Source organism: Natrix helvetica, assembly GCF_964273705.1.
Source record: "Natrix helvetica genome assembly, chromosome: Z".
Lineage (NCBI taxonomy): Eukaryota > Metazoa > Chordata > Lepidosauria > Squamata > Natricidae > Natrix > Natrix helvetica.
The window spans coordinates 40053365-40075634 of NC_138554.1; the positions used below are offsets into that span (position 1 = coordinate 40053365).

General features: G+C 38.7%; 1 protein-coding gene across 1 annotated transcript in view; it reads right to left on the reverse strand.

Annotated features, from left to right (window-relative positions):
• Positions 1-1172: 1172 nt before the first annotated feature.
• The window catches only part of ITGA3 (integrin subunit alpha 3), an 84503-nt gene continuing 63405 nt past the window's right edge, over positions 1173-22270 (reverse strand). The window contains exons 16-26 of the mRNA XM_081933264.1: positions 22028-22096; positions 21151-21230; positions 20279-20356; positions 19777-19879; positions 17390-17566; positions 16675-16791; positions 14645-14758; positions 14248-14346; positions 11544-11669; positions 9397-9559; positions 1173-4550 (exon numbers count right to left, since the gene is read on the reverse strand). Coding sequence (XP_081789390.1) covers positions 9449-9559; positions 11544-11669; positions 14248-14346; positions 14645-14758; positions 16675-16791; positions 17390-17566; positions 19777-19879; positions 20279-20356; positions 21151-21230; positions 22028-22096 — 1074 coding nt within the window. The 3' untranslated portion in view covers positions 1173-4550; positions 9397-9448. The remainder of the gene's footprint in view (positions 4551-9396; positions 9560-11543; positions 11670-14247; positions 14347-14644; positions 14759-16674; positions 16792-17389; positions 17567-19776; positions 19880-20278; positions 20357-21150; positions 21231-22027; positions 22097-22270) is intronic.

Consider the following 22270-nt stretch of genomic DNA (forward strand, 5'->3'; position numbering starts at 1 on the left):
AATAACTGTGGCAAGAAAGGTAAAGTGGGGCAAAACTCAACCACTATCTTGCTTAGCAGCAAAAATTTTGGGCTTCAATTTGGCTACTCTTATATCCCTCGCTGCTTTCTAAAATCGTTCATTTGACAACAAATTACCTGAATAGCAAACTGAAAAAGCAGGAACATAGATCCCATTTTTCTAATTGTGCTGAAGCAGGCTGGTTGTGTGTGTGCAGTGTGTGCGTGCGTGCACACACACCTACGCATTTTAATAGATTCTCAACACAATTGGCACTGAACAGAAATTCCTGGAATTAGTGTTGAGAACTTGTTTAAAAAGAACAGATTGAAATGAAAAAAAAATCATTTATTCACATTTTAATAATCTAATCCAAATGGAGTAATATTATTATAGTACTATATTTAGTTTTCTAGTTGTATGAAGTTTTTCCAGTCTCAACATCCAAAATGGTAGTGGCAACTGTCTCTGTTCTCCATCCTTATTTTGGAAGTATGCCTTCTCATGGCACAATATGATTCTATTGGTGTGGTTGAGAAAAAAAATCAGATATTTCTGTCAAATGAAGGTTAAGAGTTGAGATGATTTATTTAACTCTTGGATTATAACCCATCCTAAACAAAGCAGTCACTTTTTGTTAACATCATTCAACTCAGGAATAGAAAGAAATACAATCTTCTTCGGTGGCTTTAGAATTCATGTAAATTATCAGAAAGTTACTGATAACTATTCAGTTACTGATACAGATACAATATTAATTGTGCTGGCATAGGAGGCAAGAGGAAGATTGGCAGCTCTGCCTCCAGTATAATTGTTGTATTGTCATGAAGGAATAGTGGGGTGTTGATCACGTAGCAGCTGTCTAGAATATGCTCAATCAAGCACATCTTTTTCTGAGATCATGGCAGCTGTGGAAGTCACACTGCTGCTTCAAAATGCTCCCTACAAGACTACATGCATATCCATGTGCGCTCTCAATCACCCTTTGCCCTTCAAAATCCAGATTTCTTATAATACTATGAGATGCTGAAATGAATCCAACAGATGGTTGATTCATTTTCCAGCAGGGTTCATTCTTGATATTGCTGGATAGCGACAAATATCCAAAGCTGAAATCTGGGGAATTTAATTCAGTATACTTTAAAAAGCAGAAAGAAAATACAAATCACAAGTTACAAATCATAATATTTTTTATTCATAAAATAGACACTCAAGCTTATTTACAATCAAGGCACAATGATTCAAGACCTCCAGTACCATAAACAATGGGAAAATCCAGTAAACATCAAATATATATAGATTCATTTATTTATATATGAATGTATTTATGTACACATCACTAAAGATAAGTACATTCTTTGTAATTTAAAACATGCCTGGGAGATGGGAAGGAATGGGCAAATAAAATGTGACTATTGTCAAGGATGGATACTCAGTGAATGAAATCAAATTTTCTTGACAATGACATGTGGAATAGAATCCAAAGAAGATCAATCCCTTTTAAGGGAGTTTTCACACATCAAAATAAGCCCCAATTTTGGTAGTTTAGATTCAATTTTGTTTAGTGCAGAGGTCAGCAACCATCCTTGGCTCATGGAGATAAGATAAATTAAGGCAGTTTTCCAGCCCATTGCTTTCCAAATGCAATAGACTACAAGTACCATAATCCCATGCTGTTTGGGAATACTGGGAGTTGCAGTCCAACACATCAAACACAAGAGTATTTGCTTAGAGCCTAGATTAAAAAACAAGTCTGAAATGTTGGCCAGCATAATAGATAATTAGATGTGAGCTAAAAGCAAGAATTTAAGGTACCACAATGGTTTTTTGCTTCTTTTTGCTGTTTTCCAAAGATAGTTTCATTTCTCTGAGTTGGCAAGTCCAATATTGTTTCTTATTAAACAGTGAATTGCTGGATACAGCCCAAGTCAGAAAACCGAAGTATTCTTTGGCAAGATTAACTCTGCAGAAGTTGTTCCTCATAAATCCGTAGGTTTCTTATGTGAAGCAAAAGACATTAATTTCTTCTCTTGATTCAACATGGTAGCCAGGGAACAGGTAGTGTGTAGGTGAACCTTGTTCTCTCTTAGTTGCCCAGCTAGCTTCAGCCATTCTTATCTCACTATCTATTCCACTGGGCTTCTCTAAAAAAATTTAATATTGAAAAGGAGTTGCCTACTTTTAAAACTCTATTGTTCACTTTGCTCTTTGACCCAGTTCAGTTATGAAGAAAGCCATGGCTTAGACTTTCTTTATAATTAAATCACACTTCACCCAGGAATGCACAACTTTAGTAAGCTGTAGCTGAAAATTGTGGAATCCTTTTAGTAAAAGAACAGCTGCCAACACCTGACCCACCTGGATATCATTTTAAAATTGCTCTTTAAAACAAAATCTGTCCTATCATTTGGGGATGATGGGGTCAAGACACTATATAAACTTCCCTCCATGTCACTGACATAGCATTGTTGTCAAATGCTGTGAAAAGCATGGAGATCCTACCAAGGCTCACTAATGCAGGAAGGAGCCCACTAAAGGATGGTATCTAGGGCCTCCTGTAGCCGGGATCTAATCCTGCAATGAACTACTCCCTGGCATGTCTCAAACCCAGCCAGTGATCAAAGTCATTAAAACTAATGTTAAATGTTAAAGTTAAAAAAATAAAATGCTACACTCCTCATTTCAAGCTTTCTTAGTGTTTCTTAAAAATAAGATAATAGTACTAATACTAGTGAAACCACCCTTCCTGCCAGAGAATTAAAAATAGAAGGACTAAATTATAGCCAGTAATCTTTAGTCCAGTACAAGCTCCAGTGCTGAAATATCCAGTACTTATTCTATAGGAAGGGTGGAAACTGATACTGGCCCAGACCTAAACAGACTTCAGCCACACCATTAGATTCAAGAAGGTTTTTGATAAAATCTTTTTTCTAGGGGAGACAGCAATACTGCCTTGGCTAGTTAGGACCTAAAATAGAGGTTAGACCTGGGGAAATTGGTTCAAGATCCTGTGGGAGCAATTGCAGACCCTATATATCCTGCAAGTTTTCCATGCCGGAGTTGGGAAATATGGCAATTGCAGTTATAGAAGGCAAAATTCATTCAACCTCCCCTCTAAATGAAGTATGGCAGAGCATGATTAGAGTTGTAGTCCAATATATCTGATTGGTGCCAGGTGATGGAAGGCTGAGGGGAAAATGAGGCAAGCATTAACAAGGACCAAAAGAGAGCATGGAGGCATCTACTACAACTGTCAGCAAATGAAAATGAGCAAATAAAAGTACTTTTTTAAAATGTACGCCTGCATTAGAAAAATATAATACTTGTGAAAAGTGTATGTAACCTTATACTAAGAAAGAATCTCCCCAAATGCCCTAACCAACTGCTCTTGGGTAAGGACAGGACATTCAAAGAGAACTGTTATAGTGTAAGCCTCTGATAAGGACACACACAGAGACACACAAATTGGTTTGTGGATACTGGAAGAGGGTTTGTGAAAACAGAAGGGCCTTCTGCAATAAAGCATCTCATAAGCATATTAAGATGATTTTGTGAGATTATCATATTGAGTAAATATATAGGCACATTTTAGGAGAAATTCTAACTCTACAATAAAGTATCTGCTGTGCATGGAGAGGATTTTTTTAATCCTGAGAATCTTTGGACATTGGACAGACCTGCCCTGGAAAGCTGTTGCTAATCCTGAAGACTCTCCTAAGCTATATCATCCAAAGTTCCTTTACATTAGGACAGTATACATGTGTGAATTTAAGAGAGAAGTGCGTGTTGGCTTAATCAAGGTGCATCTTTTGGAAGCCCAGGGATTCACCTGAAGGCAGTTTGACACCTAAGATTAGATTTTATAAGCTGCTAAAATGGAAGGCTGTGTAGGAATCACACAGACGTTGCTCTGAGCTCATGAGAGGGAGAGTGAAGAGTGGGGTTATATAATAAACAGCAATTTCATTAGATCACAACTTTTTATGTAGGTGATCAAGCCAAGTGCTTATGCACTGTTGCCCTTTTAGTGCAAAATGAAGCTGATTTTCAAATCTGCCCTTCATTCTGCTTCATGGAACTATTTCCAAGAATGCTGGTAGTGGTGTTGGAGTGTTGTGGGCTGGGAGGGTGGGGGAGGAGAACCCAACAGTGCAAATGAAAAAGCTACTCCTTTGTGCCTCAAATTTTATAAATGCCTACCATATCCACCTTGCAAGAATAGTTTTCTCTCCAAGATCACAGTGTCTGGAGAAAGGTTTGGGTCGTAACTGACCAAGGACATATAACTTACTATAAATAAGAGTTCCTTGGTTGGTCCAGCAATATTTACAAAGGAAAGCCAAACAGCCTGGGAGTGAGCACAGGAGAGAGGAAAACTGAAGCAGATGTCAGTAGTATCTTCCCGTTTCCTGCCAGTTTGTCACCCATCGCTTCTTGTGCTTTGGAGGCAAGAAACCACCAGCTGGCTGGTAGCGCTCCTCCTGCCGGATGCGAATGGCATGGTATTTGGGCATGATGCGGTAGTAGCGGGTTGGCTTGAAAAAGTTGCACTGTGGATGGAAAGAAAGGGGGAGGGGGAAGGATAAATACATTTAATAGCAGAATAACTGTGAGACAGAAACCTCAGCTGAAAACCTGAGAGAGAAAGTTTCAGAGACAGGACAGGACAAAAGAACAGCAAGAGATATTTTCATCCATGAGAGAAAAAGAACAAGCTGAGCCAATACATTTGACCATTTTATCTGGGACAGGCTAATTTGGGAACTGAAAAAAAAAAGATTTTTGGCATAACTATTTTGTGTAAACCATCTCAGATCAGTCACAATTCTCTACTCTACAATAAAACAACCAAACGTTTGGGAGAATTACCAAGTCTTGAATGACTTTCTAAATATTATCATAGTGAGAACTCTACCTGAAGTGTACCTATAATGTCTAACCTCACCAGTTGATCAGAGACAATAGGAGATAAGTGATTCCTAAATAGCCAAGTCTTAAGCCCTTATAAAGGGTTTTATAGGTCATCACTAAAACATTATCTTCCACCTGGAAGCCAACTGATAACCAGTGTAGGTTTCAAAGCAATGGCATCACATGGGCTCAATGTGACATGCCCATCACTCCTGCAGTATTGCATTCTGAACCAGTTGTAGTTTTTGAATGGTCTTCCAATTAGGACATGAGCAATTGTCTGATAGGCCTTCCAATCCAGGAACAGGTGCTACTAACACACTAGATGAATATGAGCAAAAGCCATCTTGGTCACAATTGTCACTTGCTCTTTTAGCAACAACTACAAGTCTAAAATAAACCCCAGATTGCATACAGTTTTTTTTAACTGGAGACATGCCATCCCCTCCAAGACTAAATATATTGCTGGAAAACTGAGGCTGGGAAAATATCCACAAATAGTCTCAGCAGGATTGAGTTTCTTCCTCTCCATCTATAGACCTGTACAACCCCCTGACTGGGACAGGACCTCAAAAGTATCTCTTGGTCCAGTGGGATTAAAATATGTAACTGGATATTATTGGTGAATAGATGAAACCTGATACTGAGCCAATGTATAACCTTGCCCAGTGGCTTTATGGAGAAGTGTAAGAAAAGGGGTATGAATTCAGTACCAAGACATCCCACAAATAAGAGGCTGCAGTCTCCTCCCCATCAACACAGACTGGAACAAACAATGAAGAAAGGAGGGGAACCACTGATGATTTCTACTTCCTGCTGCCAGTCCATGAGGATACTGTAATTGGCTCCACTATGGATTGGCAAGTACAACTAATCTCTATACCTGTTCCGATTAGCAGGCCTGGCATAATTCAACTGTCCCTCCTGGCAAATGTATTATATCTGGTTATTTTAGGGGCTTTTTAATTTACTGTATTTGTTTTTAGGGGTTTGAATTTATTTTATATCTGCTTTGTACAGTTCTTTTAACTACATTTTAACCTCCTCCATGTCAATTGTCAACTGTACATATTTAATTTTATTGTATCCTGTTATATTTTGTATGAACTGTACACCGCCCCGAGTCCCTTGCGGGAGAGGGGGCGGTCTAGAAGCATTAAATATTATTATTATATTATTATTATTATTACCTCACATGATACAAAACAAAATGTATTGTGAGCATTTTCCCTCACTAGTTTTCATGACATGTTGCTTTTTGTTTTTTAAAATGGTGAGGGGTATCTACTGTGCTAAAATTCCATTTGTTCTATTCCTATTACAAATCTCTGCTAGCTGTGATGCTGAAATAGCAACAGGGAAGATGTTTGTACTTCAGTGCTAAGTCACAATAGCTCTAAATACAAGTGCAGTATAGAGGGCCCAGATGCTGGAAGCCAAGCTTTAATCTTAGCACAGTTCATTTTAGAAATTACTGCCTGGCTGGAAACTATTTTTTCAATGAATGTTGAACTTTTTCCCTTTTTGGGAGAGGGGCGGTCTAAAAATCTAAGAAATAAATAAATAGGTCTAAATCTAAGAACTTGATAGATAAGGGTGGTGGGTAGGCATTCCTGATGATTTCGTTTTAAAAATATTCAAAATAATTGTGTACAAGGCACAGACTTTTAAGGATGATCCCAATCACTTCATTAAAATTAAGCTCTGAATACCTCAGTCAACCCACAGATACTATTCTGCCAGGTTCTTCATGTTTGCAACTAAACTTTCCACTTTGTGTTCCATTTGGAAGATTCAGCACATCCAAAGAAACCCTTCCTTTGCAACCCTTTCTGTATCTTCTATCATCCAAATTCTCAGCAACCATTTAAGATAGAAACCTCATTTTGTGGGAGCTGTTTCTTCTCAGAAATTTCTTCCTGGTGACTCTCACTAGAAGTATGCTGAAGCAAGATCAAATTAAATGATTCAAGTATCTGGACTTTGTGTATCTTATACCTTGATAGTGGCAATACAGTGAAAATGCCCAATGTATCATGAGTTACCATGGAATTGAAAATATTTTTCTGTTGAAGGTTAAAGTCCCCATGGGAATAAGCTATAAATAGAAGGCAAGATTGAAATCTAAATATTAAAAAATATGGAGCATTATTTTGCAGTATTATTTTTCCTGTTTTTCTTCCCTCTTTTTTTCACTTGACTGAAACTTTGTCCACCTTTGGTGGGTTTTCTAGTATGCACCAATGTATTTCAACAGGGTTGGCCACCTTACCAGTATTACTTTCCTGTGTTGGCTTAGCCATCCCAACAATGGTCACTTGCATTGGCCCAGGAAGTGAAAAGAAACAGAGTCTCAAAAAAAAAAAAGATATATGTCATGATTTAAAGTGCCATCTTGAAAGCCACCCTCAAAACACTTGGTAATTCCTAGGAAAAGAAGTATGAATTAGTAATGCAAACAGGTAAAAAGAGAAGCTGCTCTAAATCTAGTGTAGAGTGTCAAATATGTTGAGAGGAATCTACTTTGAGAATAATTGAAGACAAAGATGCGGTATAGCTGCTAGGTAGAATAGACAGGTTGAGTTTTAGAATAGGGTGTCATCAACAGAAAAAGCTTCTAATCAAGAGATGGGAAAACATCAGGGTCACATCACCTAAACCCAAATCCTTCGATTTAGCATTCTTAAGTATGTCAACCTGAGATGAACAGGCACAAAGCACTTTTTTGTTGGCCAATGAAAGGCTTCTAGTACTTGTGTCCGAATCTCAGAGGTTGCTATTTCATACAAATAGATTTTTAAAAATCTAAATCCAACTCTTAAATCTGAACACTCATACCATCTTACTAGATTAGAGCCAAATCTCCAGATCAGGTTTTACAATAGCTGTATTTGCACATGCTTAGCTAGACTAAGGACAGGACTAGCACATTTGGCCGTTCAGGTAAATCGATAAATCACATTAGTGGTAGAGTTAGAATGGATTGGTTTTAAGTCAGATCAGATTTCAGACTGTTTGGGGTTATTCTGACATTCCCTAGACAGCCATATTGTGGAACATGGTAAAATGGATTGATAGAGTGTTAATTATCTCTTTCTGTTCTCAGTACTAAGATGAGTGACCCACCAAAGTGTTGCTGTACATTGTCTCATTTCTTCTATTACTCATTTTCCAATTGTAGGGTGGTAGGAGTAAATAGAGGGGGAAATGTGCTTGAGTAAGGCCCTCCTTATCCTGTCTATTGTGGGCCGTAACCCAATCAAACTACAGTGGGGCTTTCACCCACAAATTGGACAAAAATACCAGGAAATGGCAGCTCTCAACTGTAGCCCTGGCCAGACTTCCCATGCACATGGATGCTGCCAATGGGATGAGGAATTATTGATTCTGCTCCTTAGAGTGAAGTAGGGGCAGATCTTTCCAAAGTGACCATGTAAATACAGTCAACAGAAAGAGTGACTAAAATGTCAATGCCTGACTACAAATATAGGGTTTCAGATTTTGGCATTAAGCTAGCACATACTTTGAACATATTATTTAAAGTTCTTCATCTCTTCAGGGTTTCTGTAATATAATAAAGGCAACTGATAATTTTTCAACATAATAATAACCAAGTTCTTTGTACCCAAATATTTTGTATCATCTTTGCAAAAAACCAACACAAGTTGGGTTTTTTTGCAAAGGTGCACTACTAATGCACTACCTCCTTTTTTAAAGTAGCAAACAATGGACTACTTCCCTGCTAGAACCATTCCTAGTCAATGCAAATACCATATTTTTCAGAGTATAAAACGCACCTTTTTCCCTAAAAAAAGAGGCTGAAAACCTGGGTGCATCTTATACACTGAATACATCATTTTTGCCTCCCGAAACCCTGCCCCTACACCAAAATGGCTGTGCATAGCATTTAGAAGGCTTTCAGAAAGCTCCTGGGGGCTGGGGAGGGCAGAAATGAGCAAAAAAAACAGACTTTTTTGTTCAATTTTGCCCTCCCCAGCCCCCAGGAGCCCCCTATAAGCCTCCTAATAACTATCCATGCCGCTTTTTTGACAAAAACAGGCCCTTTTTCTAAAAAAAAAAGGGTCATTTTTTGCTAGTCTTTGCCCCTCCCCAGAGCACTCAACAAGCCTTTTCAGGGCTATTCATGCCCTTTTTTTAAAAAAAAAAACGTTTTCATGAAAAACGGGCCATTTTTGGGAGGTTTGCAGAATGCAAAAACTTTTTTAAAAAAATTTGCCTCTTTAAAATCTTGGTGCATCTTATACTCCAAAAAATATGGTAATCCTGAATGAGATGAACCATCCACCAAAATAAGGCAATCACCTGTGGCCAGCTGTACCAATCCTCTACATTCTCTAATACAACGCTAACTACCAATCTAGAAGCAAGAATGAAGAAGTGCAGGTAAAGTTTCGAAAGTGCAGGGGCACAAGGAATTAAAGTCAGATCTTGTCCCACCCAACCAACCACCCCACAATAATTTACCAAGATACAGGGTAAAGGGGTGGGCAGTGTCCCCCCCCCCCCGAGACAGGAACTAGTAGCTGTCGGTCAGCCGCTTAGTTTCAGAAGGCTGGATCTTCATCATGGCTTTCTGTCCTTTGGCTTCATACAAGGCTCGTGTGCTTGCCCTCCGGAAGAAGCCACACTATGAGGAAGCAGGGGGCAGAGGTCAGGGTTGATGGGGGTAAGAAATGTAAAACACAACTCAAGTATCCAGCCTATGGACCAATAATGATTAACTTCAGTGTGTGTGACGGAAAAGGCTTGTTTCATTGTTTCACTCCAGGCACTGGTTTGAAGGTCAGGTGAAATGAATCCCTAAAAGTAAAAACCTTCTATTGTAGTTTTGACCTATCTGAGATTTTCATGAGGCTACTGTCCCATAGCAATAGCCTTAAAAATAATTAATAGAAAATAAATTAGCAATCTCAGACATGCCCCAGCAAACAAATGGCCTGTTACTCTTAAGCATTTGTCAAAGTGCTTCATACAAGGGAAGAAATGCTGTTGTCCTTACTGAAATACAGCAGTGATGAAACTGGCATGCTTTGGCATTTGGGGCTTCTTCTGGGCTCTCTCCAGCACTAGCAGCAGATCACCAGAAAAGCCAGAGGAAAATCTGTAAATGCTTGCTCATTAGAAGTGGAGGACACTTGGCCTCCCGAATAAATTTTGAAAGGGTATCTTGCTCAAAGCAGTGTCCAAGAACATACCCCTAACCCTAATAGTCAGTTACGATGGTTGCAATTCAGAGATAAACTTTCATTGGCCAAACCTATGGAGCTAAGCAAAGAACAAGCCTTTTCAGGGCTATTCATGCCCTTTTTTAAAAAAAAAAAAATAAGCAACCAGATGCCTTCTGTATGTTCTGGATTTCAATTCTCATATCCTAATGATATGGTAAAGGACTGTAAGAGCTCTAATCTGAAAATCACCAGGTTGCCTATTGCAGGAATACATATTGGAAATGTAGCCCTGTCATAATCATCTCAGAGCTTCCAAATATTTAAGACTTTCTAGTCTGATAATAAAGGAAAGTGGCTAAGATGCTAAGCTTGTTGATTAGAAGTTCAACAAGTTCAGCAGTTCGAATCCCTAATGCCACGTAACGGAGTGAGCTCCCGTTACTTGTCCCAGCTTCTGCCAATCAAGCAGTTTGAAAGCATGTAAAAAATGCAAGTAGAAAAATAGGAGCTACTTTGGTGGGAAGGTAACAGCGCTCCATCCGCCTTTGGTATTGAGTCATGCTGGCCACATGACCATGGAGGCGTCTTTGGACAGCGCTGGCTCTTTGGCTTAGAAACGGAGTTGAGCACTGCCCCCTAGAGCCAAAAATGACTAGCACGCATGTGCGGGAGAATCTTTACCTTTACTCTGATAATGGCTTCCAGAAATAGGGAACCAGCAGAGATTTTCATAAGGCTTTAGTAATGTACACTATGCAGATTCCTCTATTAGTCCCTCAGAAGTGCAATAATGTGCCTTAAAAATCACAATGAGTCACTGGCCAGAGAAGGATAACTGCAGTGCACTGACATTACTGTGTTAAGGCATCAACACCTATGGACTTCCAAGCATTCCCCCAATTCCTGCACTAATTAGAGTCTAAATATAGTTTCTTAGCCATCAAGCCAGATTCCTTGTGCTAAAAAAAGAGCAAATCAAATGCCCAGCAGAGACTTCTTTGTTTGTTTGTTTGTTCTTTGGCTGATTTCCAGAGAGATTTGCTTGAGCTACATACCAGAGCTGACTAGGTACAGTTTACGTCATTTTGGATAAAGTTAGAGAGACAGAATTACTTCCCACCTGCCCATTTGGAACTAGCCTGGCCAGTTTTGCTGCAGCCGAATACGTAAACATTTTGGTACCAGGTGAGACCAATGTATTCATTATCAAAGAAAATAATTTTGTATGTACTTTCATCATATTGCTTGGATATTCAGACATGCTACGATCAGTTGGACTGTGTGGGTCAATTTGCATCATGTAGGAGCACAGGTCATTAAGAGTTGTTTGCAACTTTGAATCAGCAACTTCCAAGGGTCTTTTTATCTAGGTTGAGTTGGGGGATGGGGGTTGGGGAAAAGAAATAGGACTGTCTGACCATTATTTAAGGCTTCGTTTCTTACCTTCCACAGCAGTAAGATGATACAGCCCAAGAGCAATAGCCCTGCAGCAACAGCAACTAGCACCACCCACAGCTCAATCTCCGCCTGCTGCTCTTCACTGAGTTCTGAGTCAATGTCTACAGTAAACTGAAATTAGGGCAAAGAAACAAGAAACAGACAGGGGAAAAGAGGGGGGGGAAAACCCAGGAAAATGCAAAGTTGGTTTTGAGGAACAGCATGCTCAGAGCTGTTTCAGTAGAGAAAAACAGAGGAGCATCAGTACAAGGCGATTAGTACACTCATTGATATAATTCAATGCATTGAATGCACATATTGATTATTAATTACCGTTTGCATTATATATTCCCCCAAAATCCAAAAGCGCTCTCTCTCGCTCTCTCCCTCCCCCACTTCTTTCTCATGTTTATGTGTCTATATATCTGTATCTCTCTATCTTTATCTCTAATTCTATCTCTAGCCAATTAGGATTCAGTGCCATGGTAAAACCATATATTTTCATGCTGTCTGTCTAGGAATGTGGTAAATGCAAGGAGGGAAGCTGTCTCCTTTTTTGTGGTATCCAAATGCCTTAAAGGGCCAGGAATGCTACTCAGGTAGGACTCCTAATTACCTTTATAATTCTACTGTCACCTTCCAGACCACGGGTCTCCAAACTTAGCAACTTTAAGACATGTGGACTTCAACTCCCAGAATTCCTCAGCAGCCAGCATGAGAAACAGGGAACTGTGATGTGGGAGAGAGCTGACATGAAGCTGTTCTGGGAACTATGAAGAGAGGTTACTACCATAATGGTCTCTTCTCTCAGTGAAAAAGAAATATCCGAGGGGTAGTTGTTAAGATTAACAGAACGGTGGGGGAGAGGAGGGGTGAAGGGAAGCATATATCTTCCAGAATTGCATTCCATGTAAAAAGAAAATAATTATTGCTGTTGTTATTTTATCCAACTTATTTTGTCAACTTAAAAGGCAACCTTCCCTTCACAGGGAAATAGCAATGCTCCTTGGAGCAGACCAGCATAATTTTTGACTTGCTTACCATTATACTTACCAACCATTACAGATAGGTCCAGATTTAATATCCATTTGTTCAGCCACCATTTAAACTTAGGATGACATTGAACATAGGGAATGTATGGCAGGTCCTCATAGTTATGGCCATTACAATGTCCTTGTGGTCAAGTAATTGTATTTTGGGAACTCAACTCACAATTACAGCATCCCATAGTCAATTGCAACCTTCACTGCCAGCTTCTAACAAGCAAAATCAATGGGCATGTCAACAGGAGATCACAAATGGCACTCACATAACCATGGGACATTGCAGTGATGCAGGATTTGCCTAACAGGGCAGCCAGGACTATCGACATAGTAATTTAGCATCATGTCTTATAACCATGGTGAGGACCCCCTGTATTATTTTAAGCATGGAGAAGTTTCTGGTACTTAATAAGTGTGGACAGAAGTAGAATCCACATTTGATCACCACAGGTGAAGTGATCTGGGTTAGGTTAAATTTTCAGTGATGTTCTCTTTCTGAAAGCCAAAGCACTAATGGCTATGGAAGCCCAGAGCCCAACAGCTGGATGGGAGGGGTAGTGATGCACTACAACCTGGATCTCGATAGGCTGCCCAACTCTGAAGATTCCTTCTCCATGCAACCTAGGCTGCCTGTAAGGGAAATGTCATTTCTTTTTCCCAGGAAAAATGCAACTTCCATCCAGAGCATGTTGGACCATCTACAGCCTGCCTCTGCTGCAGGCTACAAATGAGAATGCAGCTCTATTTTGAGTGAAAGTTTTTTAAAATGGTAAATAAGGCATCTTTAAGCCATATTATGGGACTGAGCATTAAGTAAATCACACCTAACTGAAGAGTTGCACAAAAGCATGGCACAACAGTTGTTCTCTTTCCAGATGTAGATTATCAGATTATAAGGCTGCAAACCTGAACACAGTTTTGTGTCATACTCTGAGGAAACTTGACAACTAGCTCACCCTAACGAAGGAAAAGAACAAGGTTCAAGGGACTCCCCTTCCAACACTCCAAGGAGGTCTCACCTGTGTGTCAAATGATTTCATCAGTCTACAAAAGTATGGCAGGAGTAGGCCAGAGTCAGCCCTAAAAATAAATTCCAGGAGTATTGCTAGAATCTGATAATTATGGAGGAAGGAAGAGAGCAGTGGGTCTTGGCGAAAGGATCTGCCATGCCGCCTTCCTCAATCCATGTATTTTCTGTCCATGCGTATCTTCCTTCATACTACTTTAACTCCCTCTCTGACTGGCCAGCAACTTTTTCAACATCACTGTGATGAGACCCTCTGTATGATTTATTGAAGGTTGGTTCAGGGGGCTACAGCATCCCTACTGGGTAGTTTTACATGAAATGCATTGGTTAATCTACTTTATGGATGCATATAATATATTGAAGTATAAACTGACCAATCAGGTTGGCTTTGTGTAAAATGAGAAACCACCACCACTAACACACACACACACACACACACAGAGAGAGAGTAACATTGGACAGTGACCTACTCTAAGACCTATTGGGCTTTAATAAAAATGCTACCGCAGAAGGTTAAAGAAGAGCTAGCCCAAAGCAGTTGGATCATTTCACTAACTGGATGGGCCAAGGCCTGGAGTGTGTAAACAGAAATCAGGAAGATCTTGGTGATTTCTTGGAGTTACTTCATCTTTTTACTCACCAGCACTGTTTGATTTTTCATATTGATTGTAGAGGAGTTTGTCCTGAGAAAAAGAGTCACTTGCCCATCTACTTTGACACGATCAAAGTCATTGTAATCCTATAAGAATCAATATGTTAAAAGCAGCTACTTCTGTTTATCTATCCATTTAACTTTGAAATAGGTTTATATAGTAGACAATAAGCCTAATTAATTCATGAAATAAATCCAGCCACCATGGAAAAATAATTCTTGCCCCCTTTGCCACCATGACTTGGTGTTTTTTAGGTGCCAAACTATTTTGTAACAGTCCGTGATTGAAAAAAAATGAAAAGAAAAAAGAAAACCATTCGTATTCCAACACACCAGTATAAGCAACATGCTACTGAATGGAGCAGAAGAGTTAAACAGCACTTACCTCAATGAAAGTGCTGTTCCAAACTCTTGCTCGGACCTTCACATTTGTAACTGTTCCGATATTCCACAAGGGGCATTCAAACCAGATGCAACGAGAAGTTCCTTTGGAACAACTCTGGAAAAGAAAAAAAATGGAAGGAGGCAGGGGAAAAGAATTAGTGGTGAGTTATTCAAAGGGTGTTTAGTATAATGTACAGTCACAAGGACTTTTCATTTCTTCCTTTTAAATGGGATTTGAACCATGGGCAACATCATACGCCCTAAAAATCTCAACTTCGCAATATTAACATTAGGTGGCACCATTTCAAGGGTACAAAGCTGGCAATAAAAACATGGAAAAATATAGATAGGAATTAGAAGTCCATGAAACCTGGTTCAATTCCCCTTTTGAGCCCTTGGAAAAAAGAGCAGAAATTTGTCAACAAAATGACATATTGATGATGTTGCTATTTTTGTGTGAAAGTATTTTTTTAAAGGGTGGGAATGGGAGCCATTGTTATTTCTACCCATAAAACACCTCAAACTTAAGATACAGAGACCAGAAGGCCTCCTGCAGCTTGCTAGATATTCAAGAGAGTTATTGCCCTTAAAGTCCATAAAGTTGTGCATCCTTGCTCTTAAGATTGGGATCAATGCGTGGGTTCTTTGAAATATGAATGGCCACAGTTTCAATTATTTAAAAAATGACATCTAGATCCAATTCCTACTATACTGTTCCTAAGTTCCTAAGAATTCTGGATGAAAGCAAACAAATGTCAGAATTTTGCTAAGAAAAATACAGGGTCATTTAGTTATTGTGAACTGCTTGATTTGAAGGTGATTTCATTTTTTTACCTGAAACACACATAATCTGCCCTCATCCACTACTCTCAAACAGCCATTCAAAAGGGTAGAGACGGCTACTAATACTTGGTCCTAGTTTAGGACAGTATAAAGCAGAGTATCTCAATCTCTGCAACTTTAAGATATGCAGATATCAACTCCCACAATTCTGGAGGTTGAAGTCCACACATCTTAAAGTTACCAATGTTGAGAATCTGATGTAGAGCAATATTAGCTGGCCTAGAGAGGCTCATGATGAAGGAATTCTTATTAAGAACAGAAAGGATTTGGAAAGTGAATATATAAAGCATTGTATGTTTCAGTAGGCAAGGAACTTTGGATACAATGTAAAGCTTGAACAATGAGAGAATAAGTGAATGAAGGGTTTAAAATTTACACTAAATTACAATTTAAAAGAAAACAAATTACAGGTTGATGTATCATTAATATTTAACACTGGATAAGTTATCAAAAATGCATAAAGGTACTTCATATGAATGTTGGAAATGCAAATGTAAAGAAGGGACTTTATATCATTGTGGTAGACATGTGATAAAGCAAAGAAATATTGGAGTAGGATTCATATTCTGATACAGAAGATTTTTAAAGTGAATATAAATATAAAATTAGAAACTTTTATTTTGGGTTTAATGGAAAGAGACTTGGGAAAAAATTGTAACTTTGATGTTAATATATGTTGATGGCAGCAAGGTTATTTTATGCACAGAAATGAAAGGACACTTCGATCCCCACAATGGATGAATGGCTGCAAAAATTGATGGAGTTAGCAGAGATGGCTAAATTGACTGCTTTGATAAAAGAAAAAAACATAATTACTTTTGTTTCTACTTGGAAACAGCTTTCTGGACTTTGTGCTTGAGGTGGAAAAAAATGAAACTTTGATTTTGGATTTTGCCAATTAGATTTATTGATATAGAAATCGCTAGTTTATATTATTATGTAAAAGTAAAAAGTTGAGATTTCATGTTATCTTATACTGCACCAAAAGGACTAGGAAGTCAACACCTTTTCTTACTTTTCACCCTCTTTTCTACACCCTTCCCTTTCCCCTCCTCTATTTTTCTTATTATTTGTTTTTGTATTTTTGTATTTTATATTATAAACTAACAAAAAGGACAATTTGGATAGGCAAAAAAAAAAGGAAAAGAAGAAAATAACAGAAAGGATATCTAATGATGGAATGCTTACCAATGCTGTTTCTGATCTGGCTTTCTTTGAAGACGCTAAGGTGATGGGAATCTCAGACTTTGGCGATGCCTGCAACTCACGCTTTCTCCTTGCTGAGGAAGCGCTGTGATCTATTTGCTGAAAAGGAAGAAATATTAGCTGTTATTCTGTCTGTGAACATTAAGAACTGTAAGAATACTTGTCCCCACCAAGAGGGTGCCTCATAACCAGGGGATGATTGAAGAATCCTGTAGGAATTAGATGTTACTGCTGGGCACTTCTTTTTTTATTTTTGCTAAGATCCTATGCTGTAACATTAAGCATGCCAGAAAAAGTGTATTAATTGCAATTCTGTTAGTTTCACTTGAGAAACAGACTAGGTATATACCAATTTTATCCAATATATCAATAAAATATCTTATTTTTGAAATATTGTACCAAATTCACACAAAACCAACCACGTCAGCTAATCAAGAATCTTCATTTTCAGCCCTTTCAAAATATCTTGAGAATGCAACTTTAAAACGCCCACTTATTGGCACTACTAGCAAGGAATTTGGAGAGATGCAATCCTCACAAAGCACACTATTCAAAATAAATCTGGTATCTATACATGAATCAGACAGTGATATTCCTGGAAAGGGCAGCTAAGGAGTTGATCTCAAAATATAGATATTTATATTAAGTGGGGATAGAGCAAAAAGGAGAAGAGGCTGGGAATAGACCCTAGACTCACGGTGAGCTTGAGGGGGTTGATGACTTCTTCAGGTGGTTCACAATTCCAGTCTTCCTTCCCTTTTATCAAGATTTCAATGGGGTAGAGCAGCCACTTTCCATTACTGGCTTCATAAGGCCATTCAAAGCCTAACATGATTGTTCCCAGAGAAGCTAAAGACTCACTCTTTGTAGTCACCTTAAACAATAACAACAAAGATAACATATTGATAATCCATTTCATTCTTCAATTAGGAAAACTGTTGGTAACTCTTCATGATTAGGCTGAAAATTCCAGGGATCTTGCATGCAACTTTCCACTGACTTGCTCTACAGATGAAAACCAGTCAAAGAGGCAGCAATTCTGAATGAAATCTGCTTAAAAGTTAAAATATGTTGTGACTAGCAAAGTGTCAGAAAGGAATGGGGATTAAACACTCCTATGCAATAGTAGTCCTTATTTTTAAAAAACCCTGTAGTCTCCTAAATCTAATTTTGTAGATGTTATGTTTAATATCTCTATAATTATAGCCGTAAAAGAAAGAAAAAGAAAATAGAAATAGATATCCTTGACATCTATTTTTCTGTTCTATAATAAAGCCAAGAATTTTGGCTTCAGTTGGTTACATATATTGGTAATTTGGATAATAGCAGGAAGGAACAAGATCTTAAGGAAAAGCTGCATTAGTTATTCTTTATTCTCACATCTTCAAACAATAATAAAGTTTCAGAATTGTAATTGTAAATGAAGGGCAATTTTCATTCCTCCCCCCCCCCCCATTATCTCTCTCTCTCTCCACATGTTTTTTCAAAAATCTATTCCTGATCCTGTCCTCAAGCTTTCTTTTTTAGTAGACTGATTTAGGAGAGAAAGTTCTTTCTTGTTTCTATTAGACAATTAGACTTAGCCACTATTTGCTCCTAAGTCCAGATGAGACAGGACGAAGATTGAATGTTGGGCTACCAACTGTAAAAAAAAAGTCACTGCCTTGGAAACAAAGGATACAATTTAAGGCCTGACTGAAATAGGCAGGGACCACTCATTGCCTATTTATTTATTTATTTATTTATTTATTTATTTATTTATTTATTTATTCATTCATTCATTCATTCATTCATTCATTCATTCATTCATTCATTCATTTATTCGATTTATAAGTCGCTCCCTCTCCACGAAGGGACTCGGGGCGGCGTACAGTTAAATATACAAGCATATGACACGGAGGAGGAATATACATAAAACATTTTTACAATTCATAAATAAAATAGCCATAAAGTTAAAAGCAGTAACAATAAAATTAAAACAATTAAAATACCCTAAAATTTGAAATTTATGATTTAAAATTGCCAGGGGGATTAGACAATATAGTTCTAATTTAAGCCAGGCCGGCTAGTCGGAACAGGTGGGTCTTGAGTTTCTTGCAGAAGGAGCGGAGATCGGTAGTTGTCCTAATGTCGGGGGGGAGGTCATTCCAGAGGGCTGGGCCCATCACAGAGAAGGCCCTACTCCTGGGCGCCGCCCTCTGGCACTGCTTAGTGGACGGCACCCGGAGGAGTCCCTCTCTGTGAGAGCGAATTGGTCGCAGGGATGTATGGGGCTGGATGCGATCCCGCAGGTAACTAGGTCCTGTGCCATGGAGCGCTTTAAAGATGGTAATCAACACCTTGAAACGCACCCGGTAGACTACAGGGAGCCAGTGCAGCTCGCGCAGGAGAGGTGTTACATGGGAGTACCTTGTACTCCCCATAATTGCCCGCGCGGCCGCGTTCTGGACCAGCTGCAGTCCCCGGGTGCATCTCAAGGGGAGCCCCATGTAGAGAGCATTGCAGTAGTCCAGACGGGACGTCACCAGCGCATGAGTGACTGTGCGAAGGGCATCCCGGTCCAATAGGGGGCGCAATTGGCGCACCAGGCGAACCTGGTTCAGCCTAATGTGCTGAACACCATAGGTGGAGCTTATGGCTAAACAAATAAGTATTAGACAAGTTGAAGTCAGAACCTCTTGTCCAACTTTGTCATGATGGGATTCTAATCAGGAAAATCTATCCAAATGGAGTGCTGACTACAAGTAGTCCTCACTTAACAACAGGTTATTTTGCATCTGTTGAAAGTTACAACAGCTATGAAATAGGTGCATTTATAAAATCCATTCCTTTTCATGGAATGGCAGAAATTCGCAAAAAATGACTCAAACCCATGAAAACATCATGAATCACACTCAGTCCCATGCACTCTCTGCAGTTATGTGACCATTTGTCAGACAGGTCAGCTTTATGACCAACCATGGTGTTCCCTGGTCACATGACAGTGTGTTTCATGATTTTGTGTGTGTGGATTTTTGCCAGTTTCGGGAATAAAATGTCCATTCAAATGAATGGATTTGCTTAATGATCACACTAGGCACTTACCTGGAAGTCCAACTCAATGGGACTGCCTACATCTTCTTCGTGCTTCATGGCTGATTCTCCTATGACTTTCCCACTGAAGTATGACTGAAGCCACCGATTAATTCTACCGTGAAGAAATAGAAAAAGTTAGAAGAGAGATTTTCACAGGCTTGGGTTGTTTTAACAAGCTAAATGTTGAGCTCATAGTTTCCTGGGAACCTTTTGTGTTATTCAGTAACATAGAGAAGTAAATTTCTTCCCTCCAAACATATTAGGATTGGAATGGTCTTTGACCATTTTAATTGGGAAGTCTAAAAGCTCCAGCTGTGATACATCTGGAGAGCACCATGTTGAGGTAGAGTAGTCTAGAAGCCCAGCTATATTCAAAGGCTGAGTTTTCTTTATGAAGGGAGACATACACTGGGATTCATCAAAATTTGGCATAGCATTTTGTCTGGCAATGAAACCTCTTTCCATAATGTTCCTTTCTTAACTCACGTCAAAAGTTTAAGAAGATACGTACATGCTTAGTGATGCATCAACTGTGTAGTCCACTAACAAAGCTGCTGTCACTAGTTGGAGATCTTCCTGATAGCTTATCCTGTACAAAATACAATAGTCAAAAGGCCTATCAGATTACTTTTAAAGTGATCCCAAAGAATATAAACTATTGTTGCATTGTATAAATTATCTTAGAGGTTTATAAGAGGAGCCCACACAGGTTTCCCAACAATTGGTACTAGTGTTTCTAGTTTTTGTACTACTTCGTGCAATATGAGAAATTTTAAAAAAAGTATTACTAGTGTGGTTCTCGTATAAGCTTTACCTATTAGAACAACCCAATATTACAGTAGGTGTGGTTCATAGTTACAGACTTACTGTTTGCCACCAAAGTCTAGCTGACCCACACATACAGTTAAACCTCATTTACGGACCTGAGAAAATAGAATGAACTGCCCCACTTTCAACTACAGGTACTTTAAACTACAAGTACGAAATACAGGTAAAATATAATTTAATATACTTTTGTTAGTTTTGCTTACGCAAAACAAAGTGTAATAGCAATAGCCTTCCTGAAAGAAGAAATAGAGAACATTCCTCCTTCCTATGTTAATCTTCATAATAAAGTTGTAATTTATTAATATTTCCTCCCACTTTTAATATACCATACCAAAGTGGTATGATATACTGTATTTGTGACTTTCTTCTCTTCGATATGCTGATCCAAGAATAATTGGTTTCACTGGAGGGAGGGGTATGTATGCAGCGTGGGGGAGGGTGTGAGTGGGTGTAGGTGTATGTAAACTGTTCTAGATAGCAATAGGAGAGGAACTATCTTAACACAAAATAGAAACCATTTTGTGAATTCATTATTGATAAGAGGACAAGACTCACGTGGAAGGTTGAATCTGGACAGTGATATTCTGGGTAGATAAAGTAATCCCAGCAATTTCAAATGTGATAATCAGCTCTAACTGAAAGAGAAGTCAGATCGTGCAATATTTTGTTAAGGTTTGGATGACATATTTTAATCATGTTTGTAATCTGAGGTTCACTAGACTGCCACTGGCTAACTACACAAACATATGTGGCAAGAATGATCTTTTATCAGCTGAATTGTCTGAAAGAGCAAGACCTGGCTTTGGTGACTCTTAACCTCAAGACTGCACTATGGACTTGTCCTTTCAAGACAAACATTAGACTGGATAAATAAATTTTTATTCAATACCAGTAAGTAAAGGTAAAGGTTCCCCTTGCCCATATGCGCAAGTCGTTCCCGACTCTAGGGGTTGGTGCTCATCTCCGTTTCCAAGCTGAAGAGCCAGCACTGTCCGAAGACATCTTGGTCATGCGGCCGGCATAAATGCTGAAGGCGCACGGAACACTGTTACCAGTATCAATACCAGTATCTATTGCTATTAATTCATGTTGAAGAAGAATTGGAGCTCTTTGTAAGAATTATCAAATAAAATATTACTGCAGTGAATTTGCAAATAAAGAGTCCGGTGTTTGACGCATAGCTGTTGATAAAGCTGAAAGTAGAAATTCTTCTTTCCACATTGACAATGTTCACTAGTTAAAAACTAGGATGGAAATCTAATCTAGCGAATAATCTTAATAATTTAAAAAATACTGCAGTCGATGCTTATTAATTTTTTAAAAATCTGAAAGGATAAGGTGATCCTGAGCAATTAGGAAAACACCCCCATTGATGAGACCCACCCAATAAAAACTTGGTTTTTCCAAAGTGTCCAAATCAGAAACAATTTACCTGCTGATTCCTTTTGAATGGATTGCCCAGTTCACATATCAGAGTCTCCTTGACAGTGCAGGCCCCACTCTGAAAGGAATAAAAGACACACTTCATTGTCTTACTGCCTTCTGCCTTATTTTACTTGTGTGTAGCTCAATACAGTATTGATAATAAGTATTGTCAGGGATGCTACACATTCTTTCCATGAACGGTTTTCCTTCTTTTATATATTTATGTTTGTTATGTGTATACAGTATGTAT